An 18,261-nucleotide genomic window follows, 5' to 3' on the forward strand; every position below is an offset into this window, starting at 1 on the left:
CCCAGAACTGCAGTGTTCTCACATCTCATCTAGATGGAGGAGTTTTAGGGAGTGTAAGCCCACTCCCCATGGATGCCCCAGCTCCCAGAGAGCTGTGTAACCCCCCACACCATGTCACCTCATCATTTCTTCCTCGCAAACATCATGACAAGCCCTTGTTGACATCTTATAACATCATCCACGGGACTTAGAAGGCAATCCCCCAAACATAGACTGGGGAAAGGATGGGTGACCCCAAGGCATAGAAGGAGGCTCCACATGGAGAAGCAAAGGGACTGACTAGGAATAAGAAGGAGCCAGGAGGCCATGTTGCAGCATGTCCCCAGGGAGAATAGCTCCGAAGTGGACAGCTATATGTATCACCAAGCCTGTGGATGGCCAAGTGATGGCAAAACCAGTGTTAGCGTTGTCCATGTCACCTGGCATCACTCCCAAGTAAATTATACCTTTGGCTGAGCTGGTTAGGGGGAGAGAGAGGGAGAAGGGAAGGCAGAAGAAGGGGCCCTTTGGGGGATCAACTTTCAGAAGGCCCCAGAGATGACTCTGTAGTCCCACCTGCCTTCCAGAGGGTTCTGTCACCCCATCAGCCAACGCTGTCCTTCAGTATTTCTCTTTCCACAGGGATAGTGGCACCAAGCGAGGGCGCAGGGTTCCTGTTCCCCCCTCAGTCTCACTGAACATACCCTGGGATGCATCCCTGTGGCTTTGCCAAAGGCCAATCAATTTCATTGGATTCTCTGGAAGGTGTTGCAGCCTGGAAAGAAGGCTTCTACAAGTGCTAGGCATGGCTTTAGAGCCCCTCCCTGATTCCTGAGCATCCCCCTTGTGGCCTGCAGCATGATGGCGGCTCAGCTACCTCTAGCACAGTGCCTTTCACCATGCAGGAGCTGGATGGACCACCATAGTATTCCCTTGTTTGTACTGCTTCACCTCCCCAGGGGTGTGGGTCCATGCCTGGGCCCAGTACTTGGCCTTTTGAACTGTTACGTGCTGGATTGATGACAACCACCAAGTACTCTGCTTGTAGAGGGCTGGTGTGCGCATCTGACCCCATGGCCCCAAGAAAGGGAAAGGGGGGACTGTGAGGGCACACTGGGGAGCCCTCCACCCAGGTTACAGTGCCAGGCCATCAGTTCCTGGTACAACGTTGAGATATGTTTCCTCCATGGGCCCTCACTTTCACCCCAGAAAAGAAGCCCCAGTGCCCAGTTGTCATTTAGCAAAGGGCTATAGGAAACAGACACCCTTGCCAGCCTCATCTGGACTTTTTCCTCAGGGCCAAAGCCCCAGCCCACTAAGGGCCTGATCTCTCTGTCCAGATCTATATTCTTGGCCCACTGCTGGATAGGCTTAAAGGATGCTTGTTTAACCAGCAACTCGAAAGAGAAAGCATCACCTCTCACTTGGAGGCCCAGAAAAAAAGGAACATGGGGACATGGAAGGGAAGGGATTACCTCTTGGGCTTTATCAGTAGTTTCCCCAAAGTACGTATTTCACTCATTCATCCAAAGACTATTTCTCAGTTACTCATTATATACCAGGTCCTTGCCCTCACAGAGCTTACAGTCTAGTGGGGGGAATACAGACGGATGATTAAACTGATATTATCAATACAGTAAGTGCCTTTGGATTTACATAGAGGAAACTCCACAGCCACAACAGAACAGCACCTGGGCTTAAAGACACAGCTTAGAGAAAGTCTCAGGCAAATGCCAGTTCTCACCTGTATTGGGCCGTTGGGAGATCCAGAGGCAACCATCTCTCTCCAGCCTTGAGCTCCCCCGTATCATGGGGAAATGCAGGAAAATAAGGCTTCGGGGCCCCCGTTGGAGCCACAGTCATAGATTTTTCCCCCATGGTTAGAAAGCAGTGTGGTCTGGTATAGTAAATGTTCTGAAACAGACCCATACATATATAGATAAGTGCTTTTTGACAAAGGTGCAAAGGTAGTACAGTGGAGAAAGGACAGTCAAAGCTGGTTGACTCAGTGTTGCACTGACTCTATGCATGTATGCATGCGTATACACACACTGCATATATTTGTGTGTATGTGTATGTGTGTATACACACTGCATATATTTTTTAACATAGCTCCAGTTGGATCACCATCCTGTACTTTGCAAGCATTTTTTTAAAAGTCAATCTTCTGAGTGGCTGAGTACAGAGAGCTAGACTAGGACATCCCCCTTGGGGAAAGCTGATGAGCAATTTACAGCAGATTTGCAATCTGAGAGGCATGCTGTTCTAGCCATCAGCCAAGCGCACCTGGCTCTGCTTGCATTTCTAACCTTCTGTCTGGAGGAGGTCTGGGCTTTTCCAGACATATTTTCTCCTCCGCATGGCCCTGTGCTGCTCCTTGGATCTGGAAATCACAGTCGTTGTCAGCCTGGTGTTGGGAGATGTGTTAGACCTACAGCCTTTGTCAGAGAGGAGCCACCACCTGCTTATTGGACATGCCCCTGGGAGCCACCTCTGATGTCAGCTTATTGCCAGGCTGGCTATGCTGACTGTTCAGCTGGCTCATAGGAAGTTAGCACCTGGTGCATGGCCAGGACCTGTGGACAGTGCCTGAGAGTAGAAACCACCTGAACTGCTACTTCATGCTAGTGGCTTAGCACTGCCCTAGAGCGCTTCTTCACCAAGGCTCAGAGGGTCATTACATATTATTCCCCCAGCCGATCCAGAGTTCCCTGGATACAGCCACTAGGGCCTGAATTGAACCCACTCAACATAATTACATTGACTCTATATTTAAAGGGGCAACATGGTCTATGGAAATCAGAAAGGGCTTAGAACCTGAAGGTATAGAGACTTGGGTTCTAGCCCCCCGCTCTGCTATATCTTAGCTGTGTGGCCATGAACAAATTCCATAAACGGAGTCTGTTTCTTCATCTGCAACCTGAAGATAACAGTACCTAACTCAGTAGAGATTTGACAGGAGTATGTGAGAGAAGACTCACAAATTTCTTTTAAGCACAGAGCATATTTTTGGCTCTTTTTATAACAATTGAGAGTTCACTTTGTGCCCAGCACTGTGCTTTTTTTTTAAAGAATATAAACAGCTTCATTGAGAAATAATTTCCAAGCCAGAAAATTCACCCATTTAAACTTCACAACTCAGTGTTTTTGAGTATGTTTAATATACTTACAGGGCTTTGTACCCATTGCCACAATTTAATTTTAGAACTTTTGACCCCTCCTAAAACAAACTCTGTACCTGTAACACTCATCCCCTAGTCCCTTCCTAATCACCACCCAGCCTTAAGCAGCCATGCATGAACTGTTTTTCTGGGTCTATAGCTTTGCCTATCATGGACATTTTGGATAAAAAGAATCCTACAATATATAGTCTTCATGTGGTTTGCTTTTTTCATTTAGCATAATGTTTTCAAGGGTCATCTGTGTTGTAGCATATATCAGTACTTGTTTCTTTTTACAGCCAAATATTCCATTGTGCAGATAGACCACATTATGTGTATCCATTCATCAGTTGGTGGGCATTTGGGTTTCCTTCATTGTGGCTATTATGAATAATAATGTTATAAACCTTTATGCATGAGTTTTTATGGAGGCATATGTTCTTGTTTCTCTTTGGCACACAACTAGGAGTGGAATTGCTTGTCAAATGGTAACTCTATGTTTAACTTTGAGAAACTGCCAAAGTGTTTCCCAAAAGGACTGCACCATTTTACATTACCATCCACGGTGTTGACGGATACAATTTCACCATATCCTCACCAACATTTGTTATTGTCCATCTTTTTTTTTTATATCCATTGTAGTGGATGTGAAAAGGTATCTCATGGTTTTGATTTGCATCATCATAGCTGATGGTGTTGAACATCTTTTCATGTATTTATTAGCCATTTGTATATCTTCTTTCATGAGCTATCTATTCACATCATTTGCTCATTTTTAAATTGGGCTATTTGACCATAAACATGAGGGTTTATTTCTAGACTCACAATTCTATTCCATTGATCTACGTGTTTATTCTTAAGTCAGTACCACACTGTCTTGATTACCATTGCTTTGTATTAAGTTTTGAAATCAGGAAGTGTGGGTCTGCCTACCTTGTTCTTTCTTAAGATTGTTTTAGTTATTCCGTGTCCTTTGTGATTCCATATGAACTTTTGAATTACCTTGTCAATTACTACAAAAAGTCCATTGGGATTCTTATAAGGGGCTGTGTTGAATTTGTAGATCAGTTTGGGAAGTACTTTCATGTTGACAATATTGAGTCTTCCAATCCATGAATATAGACTGTCTTTTAATTTATTTAAACCTTCTTTGTTTTCTTTCAGAAATGTTTGCAGTTTCCATTGTACAAGTCTTGCACTTCTTTTGTTAAATTTATACCTATTTTATTCTTTTTGGTGCTGTTATAAATAGAATTGTTTCCTAATTTCATTACCAGATTGTTCATTGCTACTATATAACAATACAGTTAATTTTTGTTCTGTCCTTTATCATGCAACCTTGCTGAGCTTATTAGCTCTAATAATTTGTGGATTCCTTGGGATTTTTCCTACAGAAGATCATGTCATCTGCATATAGAGATAGTTTTACTTTTCCTTTCTGATCTGGATGCCTCATATTTCATTTTATTGTCTAATTATCCTGGCTAAGCCTTCTAGTACAGTGTTGAATAGAAGGGTTAAAACAGAAGTCCTGGACTTTTTATGATGTTAGGGGGAAAGCTTTCAGTGTTTTACCACCAGGTATGATGTTTGCCATGGGTTTTTCATAGATAATCTTTATCATGTTGAGGAAGTTCCCTTTTATTTCTAGCTTTTTGAGTTTTCTCATGAAAGGGTGGTAGCTTTTGCCAAATTATTTTTCTGAGTCTATTGAGATGATCATCTAGTTTTTGTCCTCTATTCTATTAACATGATGTATCACATTAATTGATTTTTGGATGTTAAACCAACCTTGAATTCGTGCAATAAATCCCATTTTGTCATGGTGTATAATGCTTTTTATATGTTGCTGGATTCAGATTGCTAGTATTTTGTTGAGGAACTTTGTATCTGTATTTACAAAAAATATTGCTCTGTAGTTTTCTTGTGATGTTTTGTCTGGTTTTGATACCAGGGTAATATTGATGTTATAGAATGAGTTGTGAAGTGTTCCCCCCTCTTCTGTGTGTGTGTGTGTGTGTGTGTGTGTGTGTGTGTGTGTGTGTTGGAAGGGTTTTGAAGAATTTGTAGAAATTCTTTGAGCATTTGGGAAAATTTGCCAGTGAAGCCATTTGGGCCTGAGTTTTATTTTTAGTAGGGGTGGGATGAATACCTTGTTTTCAAGTTTAATTTATTTATTTCGAGAGAGAGTATGAGCAGAAGAGGGGCAGAGAAAGAGGGAGAATATCAAGCAGGCTCTGGGCTGTCAGCACAGAGCCCATATGGAGCTCAAACTCATGGAACTGTGAGATCATAACCTGAGCTGAAATCAGGAGTCAGACACTTAACTGACTGAGCCACCCAGGTGCCCTAGGGTGGATACTTTTAATTACTAACTCAATTTCTTTTCTTGTTATTGGTCTATTCTGGTTTCCTGTCTTCCTGAGTCAGTTTTGATCATATATTTCTAGGTATTTGTCCATTTCATTTAGGTTATCTAATGTTTTTGGTATAAGCTTACTTAAAATATTCTTTTATAATTAAGTCTTTATCTGTAGAATCAGCAGTGATGGTCCTCTTATTCCTGATTTTAGTAATTTGAATCTTCTCTTTTTTTGCTTGGTCTCTACAGCTAAATATTTGTCAATTTTATTGATCTTTTCAAAGAACCAACTTTTAGTTTCATCGATTTTCACAATTGTTTTTCTGTCCTCTAAACTTTACTGTTTCTTTCCTTCTGCTTGCTTTGGGTTTGGTTTGTTTCTCATTTGCAAGTTTCTTAAGGTGGAAGGTTAGGCCATGGATGTGAAATCTCTTCCTTTTTAATGTATGTGTTTATAACTATAAATGTGTCTCTAAACAGTAATTCAGCTAGATCCCATAAGTTTGGGTATGTTGTATCTTCATTTTCATTCATCTCAAAATAGTTTCCAATTTACCTTGTGATTTCTTCTTTGACCCATTGTTTATTTAGGGATGTTTTATTTAATGTCCACATATTTGTGAGTTTCCCAAAGTGCATTCTATTATTGATTTCTAATTCCATTGTGCCCCCCCAACACATACTTTGTATGATTTCCTTTCTTTTAAATTTATTGAGGCTTATTTTGTGACCTAACATATGGCCTGTCTTAGAGAATGTTCCAGGTGCACTTGAGAAGAATGTATATTCTGCTGTTGTTAGGTGGCATGTTCTATAGATTTTTTTTTTTTGCTATGTCTACTTAGTTTATAGTTTTCCGGGTCCATTACTTCCTTGTCGATCTTCTGTTTAGTTGTTCTACTCATTATTGAAGGTGAGGTATTGAAGTGTCCAGTTATTGCTGTTGAATTTCTCATTTCGATTCAGTCAGGTTTCGCTTCATGTGTTTTGGGGCTCTGTTGGGAGAAGGCAGCACCACGCTTTTGTGATGGTTGTGAACTCTAGTAAACAGCAACACTGACGCACTGACCCTGTCAAACTGGAAATGGAAAGGCATTTTGAAGGTTTGTTTTCTAGCATCTCAACCACCACAATGAAGGATAGGGCAATGCTTAAAACCATGGGCTGTTTAGTCCCGCAGACCTGGGCTCAAATCCAGGCCGCATTTAGGACTCAGGTGACCTTGGATAAGTCACATAACCAAATGGATCAGTTTCTTGCTCTATAAACTGGGGATAGTGACAGCACCTGCCTTGCTGGCTTGCTGTGAGGATTAAATGGAATCGTATGTGATAATTTTATCCAAAGTTAGTGCTTGCTTGCCATTTGCCTCTCTATCTGCCGATGACAAAATGAATTGGCATTGTCTGAGTACATTCTCACAGATAACATGGGGAAGGGCCCCCAAAACAGTCTGAGAGAAAGAAGCCATTTAGAGAGAAAGCATTCGCCATGGATAATTCTCGGATGTGCACACCTACCATCATTAAAAGCTGTTGACTAGAACATTTTACCCCACGTATGTGTAGCAAGCAGGCTGGCCCTGCGTGAATACAGAGAAGTAATGTGTTTGGAGGAATTGTAAGAATGCTCCCCCCACCCTGCTCCCACAGACGCACATCCCCACATATTTCCCAAATACTTCACACGTTCAGAGATGCCCCAGAACGCTACTAGTAGAGCTTTATTCTTTTTGGGTCCTTCCTTGACAGTCCTCTTTGAAATGCAAATTTCAGGCATTGTGTAAGGGCCAGTTCTGCATCTTCCCACTAAGGCAGTAGTAACTTGTCAGATGTATTTCCTTCCTGCTAGAAGAGATCCAACATAACACAGGAGGAACAGAACACTGGGTTGGCAGGGGCACGGGGGAGGAAGGGGTGGAAAGGCTCTGGGAAAGGTGGGGACGGGGGCAGAGACACTTCTAGGGGGAGGGACATAAAACAAATTACACTTCTTTAAGTACAGTTACAGCTGACTTTCAGACCAGACATACCCATATTAAATAAGAGTCCAGCAGGACCCAGATACCAAGGTGCTCAGCCCTTCCCCGGTCACCCCATGCCAGTTTCCATTTCAGAGGCGATGGGGCTGTTAGCAGCCCAGGCCATTCGATTCTACTCACTCTACTCTCAGGGGCGGCAGCAATGTGGCCGCCCCTTTCCCAAATGTCTAGCAGCCAAGTAATGCTCTCTGTCACTACCTGCCATCCAGTTGCGCACCAAAAAACACCAAGGGAGCTCAGCCACCGTCCTCAGCACCACGGCTCATCTGTTGATTCTCTTTCTGGGTTTAGATTACATGCACAGCGCCCACCGCCCTGTCACTGGGGGCCACCTGGGGAAAAAGGAGAGTAGTTATGTGGGCAGCGTGGGCACCAGCCCCAGGAAGTCGAGCCGCTGCACGCCCCCACCTGCCGACTCTGAGCTTGTCAGCTTTTGCTACCTCCACATGCGGGAACAAAGGAAGGAGCAGGAAAGCCGGATGGATGTCAATAAGAACTTAATTTTCTTTGAGGAGAGCAGGCCCCGGACCAAGTCTGACCCCACATCCAAAAGCTCTGGCCAAGGTTACGAAGTAATCCCTGATGACTTTGATGCCGCCAGCCTAGACCATGAGCCTTGTGCCAGCAGGGCCCGGTCCTACACCTTGGACAATTCCCTTGGGGCTGAAGCCCTGAATTTCTACTGTGACTCTTGCAAAGCCAAACTCCAGGAGCAGCTGGGCCCTCCCAAAGGTGGGAGGCCTGGCTCCTCTCGTGACAATATGGTAGACTTGATGTCCCTTCCACCCCCCGGGAGCGAGGAGGAAGAGGAGGAGGAAGATGAGAGCACTTTGCTGTTGCCTGCCATTGCTGCCCCACCTCCTGGTTTCAGAGACAACAGTTCTGATGAGGATGACCCCAAGCGCCGGGCAGTCCAGAGCCAGGAGCAAGGACGCCACCTGCGTGGGCTCCTGTACGATGAGATTCCAGTGACACTGATTGACAGCGTGCAAACCCGGACGGTCCGAGATCATGCCCAGGAGCTAGATGATGCCCTGGTGTCCACTCTGCAGGCTCTGGAAGCCCTGGCAGCCTCAGAGGATGGACCACACCCCCCACCCCCACAGACTGCAGGTAATAGCCCGTTCCTCCTCCCTCTTGCCTCCCTTTCCTTCTCCTGACCAAGCAGGGCCAGCAGGTGATATTGCTTCTTCCCAAGCAGAGGATAAAGTCATCGTGGTGTGCCAGGGCAGTGGATGGCCAGAGGTAGCACAGATAGGGTCAGGTGATCAACAATGCTGTGTCAGGGGCCAGCTGCTCAGCTCCAGCTAGAGCTCTGGCTCTCACCATTCCATCTCTGGAAATGTCTTGCAGATGACCCCAGGGATTGGAGCCGTGATAGCTACGGAGCCAGGCCAGGATAGAGGATCAGAGCAAAATTGTGAGAGATCTAGAAGATAGTTCCCTCACACATGACTGGAAGAAAAACAAAATGACCAACTAATCACCTAGTGACCCGGGATCAGGGGAGCCAGGAGCCATCACTCCTCAGGGCTGAGGTCTTGATCTTGCCTAAGAGCATGAACTCCCAGTCAGATGCACCCAAGTTCTGGCTTCTTCACTCACTTTCAGTGTGACCTTCGGCAAGGCACGTTACCCTCTCTGAGCCTCACTTTTGTCATTTCAAATGGGCTTGGTAACAACAGCCATATCATGTAGGGTTCGTTGTGGGCATTAAATGAGATCATTCGTGCAAAGCACTGCCTAGCATATAAGCATCAATCCATAAGTAGTAGCTGTTATTAGCAATTATTTGGTGGGAGAGCCATGCGACACGCATGCCAGTCCTTCTTATGGACACACGTACAATGCGTCTTGTAGACCAGCATGCATGTCAGACATGCACCCATATTCACAATGCACACCTCCATACACACACACCTTCAAAAAAATAAAAAACAGGTAAATGCCACAGCGACAGAAAAGGCCCAGGGAGGAATAAGGCACAAGAGAAGGCATGTGAAGCAGGTGAGGTGTGCACAGAGAAGACGAAGAGATTGGGGTCAAAGGCAGCCTGGCTGACCAGGGAGAGTACCAACCCCTACCTTTTCTGTATGTAAGGGCATCATCCTTGGTGTTGGCAGCCCCCATGTGTTTAGCCCCCCCCGGGGGCCAGCATGTCTCTTGGCTCCTGAGTCTGGTGATCCAAGCCCTCACTGCTCCTAGACTAGCCCCTGTGGTCACCAGAGAGGACAAGTGCAGGCCAAAGGGCCTCAGCTGCAAGGCCTGGCCAAATGACGAGGGCCAGATAGAGAGGGACGTGACTTTGCCAGCCCTCTTCAGGACAATTAACAAACATTTCCTAGCTATTGAATCTAAAAATAGTGACGATTAGCATGTTGTTCTGCATGTGATGTGCATGTTAATTTGCCTTTAGACTGCCCAGCAGATATTCTCCGTGCCCCTTTTGTTGCTTTTTCGGATTCCGGCCCTTCATAAGCTCTCTCCCAGCTTGCCTCCCTTTGCCCCTCCTCTCTACTCCTCCCACCCTTGGCCCAGTACCGTCCCCCCACTGCCTCCTCCCTGCCCCCTGCCACCTCCCCCAGGTCTGACTGGCTTTCCCCAGCTTGAGATGCTGCTGGCTGCCCTTGGCCCCCACAGACTTTCTACATATGACTGGAAAAAGGACTCGATTGGACTAAGTGCAGCAAGCCCTCTCCCTGTCCCTCCAGGTCTGATTGTGCTGGCCACAATCACCCCTGAATCATCGCTGGACTCAGGCCATGAAACCAACTCTTCGGAGCTCACAGACATGTCGGAGATGATGTCGGCCATGAAGCAGCACCAGAACACCACCTACTTCCTGGCCCAGCACCTCAACAAGGATAGCCTCCTGGCTCGCAAGGACCTGCCCTTCCGGATCCAGAGCTGTTCAGCGCAGGCTGTACTCACGGCACCTTACTCTCTCGGGCGCCCCGATCCCAACGCATCCCTGCAGCCAGTGGTGACAGGCCAGAGTCCGGGCCCCCCTGGCGCTCGGAGGAAGCTGCCCCAGGTGGAGTCGCAACCACAGCGAGAGCGAACCTACACCCTGGCAGTGCACCCAACATTGTCCCCACAGCTTGGTGAGCAGAAGAATCTGAGCCTGCTGTCCCCAGTTCCTGAAGACAAAGGGCCTGGCCACACTAGGGCAGGCCTGGAGATGTCACTGAGGGCTGCCACGCCATCCCTCAGTGACGAGCAAGTCTCTGAGCTAAGGGAGAATCTTCCCAAAGAAGTCAGGTTGAGCCCCAAGCTTATCCTCGACCCAAAGGGCAGCGTGACCCCAGCTATCATCTCAGCTGCCCTACAGCAGGTGGTTCACACTAAGAGCCTCCCTGCCCCTGGCGGGGCCCTGGGGAACCCTCCCAGCAGTGGGGAGAGAAGGCTGGAGGCCAGCATGGGGAGGCCAGAAGTTAGCATGATGAGCGGTAGTGCCAGTAAGAATCTGAAGTTCAAAATGAGCCCCAGTGCTCCAGAGACGTCACGGAATTCCCAGCAGCAGCTGAGCCCAGAGGTCTCCTCTGGCTCCAGGGTGCCTGCAGGCAGCCGGGGTGACAGCCTGCATCTCTCCCCACAAGAGGACAGGCTGCCTGTTCAGAGTGTCCCGCCTAAAAGCTACCTTTCCCGAGCGAGTCGAGAGTCACTGAGCAACCCATGCATAGGGGAGGTGGCAGGCAAGGCGGGGCCCGAGGGTGCTAAGCCTGCCCTGCACAAGCTGGGCACCGTCTCCAGCCAGGGGGAGAAGGGGCAGCTGGAGAGCATGCCCCAAAGCAGCAAGATTGAGGAGACCAGCCTGGTGCCCCGAGCCGGCTATGCCATGGCTCTACAGAGCCCCAGCTGCCAGCCGCGAGGCCACAGCCCCAGCAGCCAGTCCCGAGGCCAGAGCCCCAGCTGCCACCCTCGAGGCCAGAGCCCACTGAGGCCCCAGGCTGCCAGCCGGCAGGTGAGCACCATGCCCTCCAGGAAGCTCGAAACAACCCTGGATGGAGCCCACTCAGCCCCCGAGGGCCCCGCAAAGCCCAAATCATCCCGAGGGCCCTTCCGGCTCCGCAGTTTATTCTCTGCCACCTTTCCGACTCGCCAGAAGAAGGAGACTGACGAGCGGCAGGCCCAACTGCAGAAGGTGAAGCAGTATGAGCTAGAGTTCCTCGAGGAACTCCTAAAGCCGCCGAGCCAGGGGGAGCTGCCAGGCACCGAGTACCTGCAACCCCCAGCCCCAGGCCGCTGCAGCTGCCAGCTGCGCAGCAGCCCAGTGCAGCAGGGGCCTGGCATGTCCCGTGAGCAGAGGCGCAGCTGTGACTGCAAGCGCATCTGCCGGGGGGGTCGGCCCCAGGCCCCCCAGACGCCAGTGCCCGGCCTCCGGGGGAGGGAGAGGGACAGGGTCACCCCGACCCAGAGGCAGCCAGAGGCTGGCCCAGGCCTGAGCCTCAGCAGCCCCACCACTGTCGGGCGCATCCGCTCCACCAGCCTGGAATCCCAAGAGTGCCGATCGGACCCCGAGAGTGGTGTGTCCTGCCTGACCACGTGTGCCTCGGGGGGTGAGTGCCTGGGAGCTCCCAACTACAGGAAACTGATGCGCCGCTACAGTATCAGTGAACTGGACCAGGGTGACAGGGCCTCTCTGACCTCGGACATCTATCCACACCCACCCCTGGGCATGCTGCCCAGGGAAGCCAAGGAGGTAGAGGCAGGCCTCCCCTTAGGCCTGGGTCCCAAAAACAAGTCACTGGAGTCACCGACCCTGGGAGACCCCTCATACGTCCAGGTCGCCCCTGAGACCAAAGGCCCCAGACAGATGGCAGTGTTCTCGCTGCCAGAAGAGGTGTACCGGAAGCCTGCCGATCTGGACGAGGACAGTGAGGGCAGCAAGTGCTGCTCTATCCGCTACTGCTTCTATTACCGCAAGTGCGATATGGCAGATGATGCCAGTGACGGCAAGGACGAGCTCTCCTACTCCATCCCAATGAAGATTCTGCCTGGCATGAAGCTGGACGAGCAGGTGGTGCCCGTGGTGAGCAGGACCCTGCAGGTGCTAGATGCCGCCACCTGCAGCAGCAGCAGCCCCGAGGCCGCCCACACCCAAGAGATTGACCTCCGGGTGTCCACCTTTGAGGGGAGCCTGGCCAAGATCAATGCCCTGCGGGCCCATGCCTATGGCCTGCCTGATGGTTTCCTGGCTGCCCGACTGGACACCAACGAGCTGCTAACGGTCCTGCGGCAGTGCGTGGCCAGCCCTGAGGCCCGCGCCCCTAAGCCCTACGTCTCTCAGATCTCTGAGTACAAGCTCGAGCTGGCTCTCAAGTTCAAGGAGCTCCGGGCCTCCTGCCGCCGCGTGGCCAACGTGGACAAGAGCCCGACCCACATGCTGGCAGCCATCACGGGCAGCTTCCAGGTGCTGAGCAGCCTCATCGAGACCTTTGTGCGGCTGGTGTTCATCGTGCGCTCCGAGGCCCAGCGCCAAGAGCTGCTGGCCAAGGTCGAAGAGGTAGTGAGGAACTACACCTTCCTACTGCGTGCCGCTGAGGAGTCCACCACCCGGAACCTTAACCAGCAGCAGCAGCAGCAGCAGCAGCAACAGCAGCAGCAGCAGCAGCAGCAGCAGGCAGCAGCTATAGGGGCGGCCACAGGGCACCCACCGGGCTCCCCAACGTCAGCGACTGTTATGAGCACATTCACCCGCTCCTTAAAAACCCTTATCAAGTAGGGCATCCGCCCAGGCCTGCCCCTCCTTTCCCCAACCACAGCCCCAGGTTTAAGCTTTGTGGTCTTTGCATCTTGTGGTGAGTGTATGTGTCTGCTGGGCCAGTCAGGGTCTGAGAGCCTTCAGTCTTTGGGGAGCGGAAACTCCCCGGATTGAGGCTGTCCCTGAGGGCTCCGGGCAGCCGCCATCCTGGGTATCCTCACCCTTTCCCTGGCCTCTGGTCGTCACTGTGAGGGCCAAGGCCCCTTGTCACTATGCCTGCCTGCCGCAGAGCTGTATTTTATCTCTTCTTTAGGGCTGACAGGTGACATCAGGCTCACCTTCCTGCTCCATTTTGGGGCCCCAGGGAGCCAGGGCCTGAAGCAGGCAGGCCCACAGGCCTTGAGCTCCTCCTGGCGTCTGCTCCCCTCTGGGGAGCAGTGGCAGTAGCACCAGGGCACAGCACCCAGCGGAGGGGAAAGGGCACTCGGCCCAGATGTGCCCGCCCACCCTGGGCTCACACTCACTCGGCAGAAGCCACCCTAGAGGGCCTGTGCCCAGGTGGCAGGTCTGCAGAAAACAGCTATGCGGGCTGTTTGTAGCCAGCCCAAGAGGCTGGCAGGCTTGGGAGCCCTCGCCCCCAGGCCCAGTAGCTCCACACCAGCCATCCCCAAAGTGCCCTGTCCCTCACTAATGGGCAGGGTGGCTCAGTCCACTAGGGAGCAAGCATCTGGGTTCACCCCACTTGTTCTGGGTAAGGTACCTGGTGAAAATGTCTGCCCTGGGGAGACCCAGCACAGGCCTCAGAGCCCGCCCGGCCCAGCCCGGCCCAGCGCAGAGGCTGTTGCCGCAGGCGTGCGGTTCCTCTCTCAACATCTACCAGACGGACTGTCCTTAGGAGTTTGACTTAGCTACCGATTGGGGATGGGGGGGGGTGGGGGGAGGGGGGGGTGGGGGGAGGGGTGGGGGGGTGTCGATGACTATATCTTAAACTTCTGGAAGCTAGCGTGATATGTTAATCCCGAGTATATGCTTTTGGCTGTGTATTGACCCTGTGGATTTGTCTCTCTAAGAAAAGAAGCTGAGCGCCTTACCCGGTGCAGTCCTGCACCTCTCTCTCTCTCTCTCTCTCTCTCTCTCTCTCTCTCTGTCTCTCTGTCTGTCTCTCTCTCTATCTCTCTCTCTGTCTCTCCGGAGTCATCTGGAAGGGAATTCACACTGTTTAGCATCCTCCTTGACACACATCTACTGCTGGCGCCACCCACCGCCCCCTCCCCCACAACCTTCCTGGGAGTGAAGACACGGAGTCCCTACCAAAGGTCCCCCTGTAGGGAACAAAGAAAGCCAATGTTTCTTCTGTATAGATTGCTTCTTGTCCACCTCTCCATACCTCCCGTTTGCCACACGCTCGTGCCCTGTGTCTGCCTCTCTTTCATCGTTACGTGAGAGGTCGGTGTGAAATCTCTCATTCTTACGTGAGTTTTATAAAGATGTACACTGTGCTTAACCCCTGCCCAGCGCAATAAAGCCCCCTCCCCCCCCCACCACCGAGTGGTAATTTCTCCTGGCAAGGATTAGGGGAGCTCCTTCTGCAGGAGCCAGCACCCCCCTTCCTTGTTTTTCCTCCCACAGGACCAAGTTGTTTAATGGGCCAGAGATACAGCCAGTGGGGAACCCCTTTCCCTCCGTGACCACTGCAAGCCTGAGTGCTGTCATGGTCTTCCTCTTCTCCCAACTTCTTGATCCTGCACCTTTGCCACTCAGGCCCTGCCTGTGTCATTTCACCGCCATCCTTCACCTCTCCCTCAGCCTCATGGAGAGGACACATTTTCTAATGTCTGTATATAGTATATATACTACATAAAATATATAAATTATATATATATATACTAATTTATGTCTTGTTTTTCAAACAAGAATGATTAAATCTATTCATCTTACTATCCCACTACGTCTTTGCAGTGCCTCTTTGTGGGTGTCCTTGTGTCATTGAATTCCTTGTTGGTGGCGCACCCCCACCCACCGAGAGCTCTCTCTAGCTTCTGCTCCCTTCTACCTGAGCCCCAGTGAGCGATGAGAGCTTAGGACCTTGCTTAGAAGCCTCCTGTCGGTGGTCACTAGAATTGAAATACTGTGTACTCCTTTCTCTTGACCCTGGCCATGACCTCAGAGATGAAGGAGGCAGGGGGCGGGGTTGGGGGGGCGCAGAAACACAGTGCACTCTGTGCATAGTACACCTGGGAGTATGCCTGGGAGTTAAGGAACAGACAGAAGGGTTTCTGGCCAGCTCTCAGGGTGGAACTGGGAAATGGGGCCTCTTCCTCTGAAATGTGTCCAGTTGCCTCAGAGTGTAGCTTGACCGCCTTATTATTGTTGTGAATCCGTTGTGATGCCCACTGGCAATTTATCGGAGGGGTGGAGGTGTTTCAAAAGGGTAGGAGCAACAGGACCCTAACCAGGGCTGGCCTCTCCGGCTTTTCAGAGAGTTACCTGATGGAGAGAAATGATTTTGCTTCTCCTGCTCTCTTACTTTCTTCTGGTAATCACAGGTCCCCACTAGCCTATGAGGCACATTTGTGCCAACTAGATAAATGTTCGTCCTGCCATACACATCCCCATGTTGAATTAGAAAGAAGATCATCCTCTGGGTGATGCTAGCCCTGTGGGCACATGGCTTCATCATCTCAGCTCCATCCAGCCCCACCGGCCTTGTTGGCCGGGTACACAAATGATACAACCGTGTACTGCGGCCCTGAATAATCACTTCCAAAGACTAGACACAGGCCCTCTTCTCACGTCTGCACAGGTCATGGCCCAAGTGATTTGGGAGTGGAGCACAGAGGAGAAGCCAGAAAAAATGCAGCGAGAGCTCCCCTCTGCATGCAGAAGGCCCTAGGTGGGACAGGCCTAGCCACGGTGACAGAGCTCCTCTGGGAGTTCCCCACCAGGTATACTATCCCACAACCCCAAGGCCGGGACTCAGTGGAAGGCAGTGCCAATGTAAAGTGAGACTCACTACTACTTAAAATTACCTAACTTGACAGTCCAGAAATTTGGGGTCCCCCTCACCCTGCACCACACTGGTAGCTCCTTCTGGTTCTATACCCTGGGAACCCATCTACATAGTACCCTGCACGTAGGGCTTCAATAATGATTTGCAGAATGAGTGAGTGTTGCATGAGATGACCGTCACGAGAGAGCCTTCCCAGACCTCTGTACCTCGTGAAAAGGGCCCTCTGCCCCCTGGAAATAGCTAATCCAGACCAGTGCAGCTGGATGAGGCTGGACAGCCTGGCCTCCTATCAAAGAAGACGTCAGGTCAGTCATCCAGTGTTCCATTAACTCAGTGGACTTTCACAAACTACTTTCCGGAAGCTTTGGAAACTCTCCTGAGGTGACCAGTGGTCTCCTTTTCTGTGGACCCAGGACCTCTGTGCAGTATCCGGAAGCACTGGGGGAGGCCATCTTTCCACCAGGGTCTACTTGCCATCTTCGGCCTGAGCCAGAGCCTGATGCTGGTGCTCTTCAGCCACCCCCCTACCAGACCTGAGTCCCCAGAGCCCAACTCCTGTTTTCTGGCTTCAGCCAATTAAAGGAAAATGGGGGCGCCTGGGTGGCTCAGTCGGTTACGTGTCTGACTCTTGATTTTGCTCAGGTTACACATGATCTTAACAGTTCGTGGGATCAATCCCTGCATGAGGCTCTGTGCTGACAGCGTGGAGCTTGCTTGGGATACTCTCTCTCCCTCTCCCTCTCTGCCCCTCCCCAGTTCATGCTCACGCATGCACACTCTCTCTCTAAATAATTTTTTTTATAAAAAGGAAAATGGGTTCATGCTGTTGCCATGGACCCAGGATGACCATGGCAGAGACACATTTTTTTCAAGCTGTTGTCAAAGCACTATGGATAATAGGCAGTTTCATCAGAAATGAATTGAAAGCTTGCTCTCTCTCTCTCTCTCTCTCTCTCTCAAAATAAATTTAAAAAGGTGGGGGGGGTGTTGTGCCTGGGTGGCTCAGTTAAGTTGAGCAACCAATTCTTGATTTTGGCTCAGGTCATGATCTCACAGTTCATGAGATCAAGCTCCACAATGGGCTCTGTACTGACAGCGTGGAGCCTGCTTGGGATTCTCTCTCTCTCCCTTTTTCTCTGCCTCTCCCCTCTCACTCACTCACAAGCTCTTTCTTGCTCTCTCTGTCAAAATCAATTTAAAAACGTAAAAACAAAAGAAATTAATTGAAAGGACCTGCCTCAACGAGAACTCCTTCTGCCAAAGGGGCATGGGGAGATCAGCCACCAGCAGTGGGAAAAGGCATCAGTGTATATCTTAGGCTCAAATTCCTGCAAACAGCAGCTAGGATGAGAGGAAGAACTATGTCCCATTCCCCATCCTGTAGGCTGGACACCAGACTGTGGGTGTGCATCTGGAGCAAGGAAGAGGTCCTCCATGGAGTCAGAGGAGGAAATAAACCAAGGGTTCAGTTCTGGGCCCTAGAAAAATGGGTTGAATTCCAGGCAGGTCTCTTCCAACAACCTGACCTGCTGCAAGCCACTGTTAGGAGAATTATGGAGGCCAGTCTTCTCACCCATGTCACCAAGTCTTTGTGTATTTCCCATACTCCCAATATTATGGGGGCATGCTCTGACATTTCCAGCTGTAGGTTCTGGACCCACCACGTAGGAAGGAGCTTAGTTTTAGCTCCCCAGCCCTCCTATCTGTGATGTCTGTCTTTCCCTCTGGGTGTTGACCCCTCATTCTTGTTTTCATGGCTTCAGCTAAAAGGAATAGGAGTCTGCACTATGTGGAGAGCCTTCTACAACACCGAAAAGATGATCCCTGCCCTTAAATATGCAAAAACAACTGTGTGATCACTTGCCATATGCCAGGCACTGTGCTAAGTACTTTACATGCACGATCTCATTTAATTTCCCTAGCAATCCTTTGAGAGAGGGACTATAAGGAGCAGCTGGCTGACTCAGTTGATGGAGCATGCGACTTTTGATCTCAGGGCCGTGA

General features: G+C 50.2%; 1 protein-coding gene across 1 annotated transcript in view; it reads left to right on the top strand.

Annotated features, from left to right (window-relative positions):
• FRMPD3 (FERM and PDZ domain containing 3) overlaps positions 1–14,054 on the top strand; it is a 124,631-nt gene extending 110,577 nt beyond the window's left edge. Inside the window, exons 14-15 of the mRNA XM_032592070.1 lie at positions 7,835–8,656; positions 10,255–14,054. Of these exons, the coding sequence (XP_032447961.1) occupies positions 7,835–8,656; positions 10,255–13,268 (3,836 nt within the window). The 3' untranslated portion in view covers positions 13,269–14,054. The remainder of the gene's footprint in view (positions 1–7,834; positions 8,657–10,254) is intronic.
• The last annotated feature ends 4,207 nt before the right edge of the window (positions 14,055–18,261 follow it).

The sequence above is a fragment of the Lynx canadensis genome, chromosome X (assembly GCF_007474595.2).
Source record: "Lynx canadensis isolate LIC74 chromosome X, mLynCan4.pri.v2, whole genome shotgun sequence".
In the NCBI taxonomy this organism is placed as follows: Eukaryota; Metazoa; Chordata; class Mammalia; order Carnivora; family Felidae; genus Lynx; species Lynx canadensis.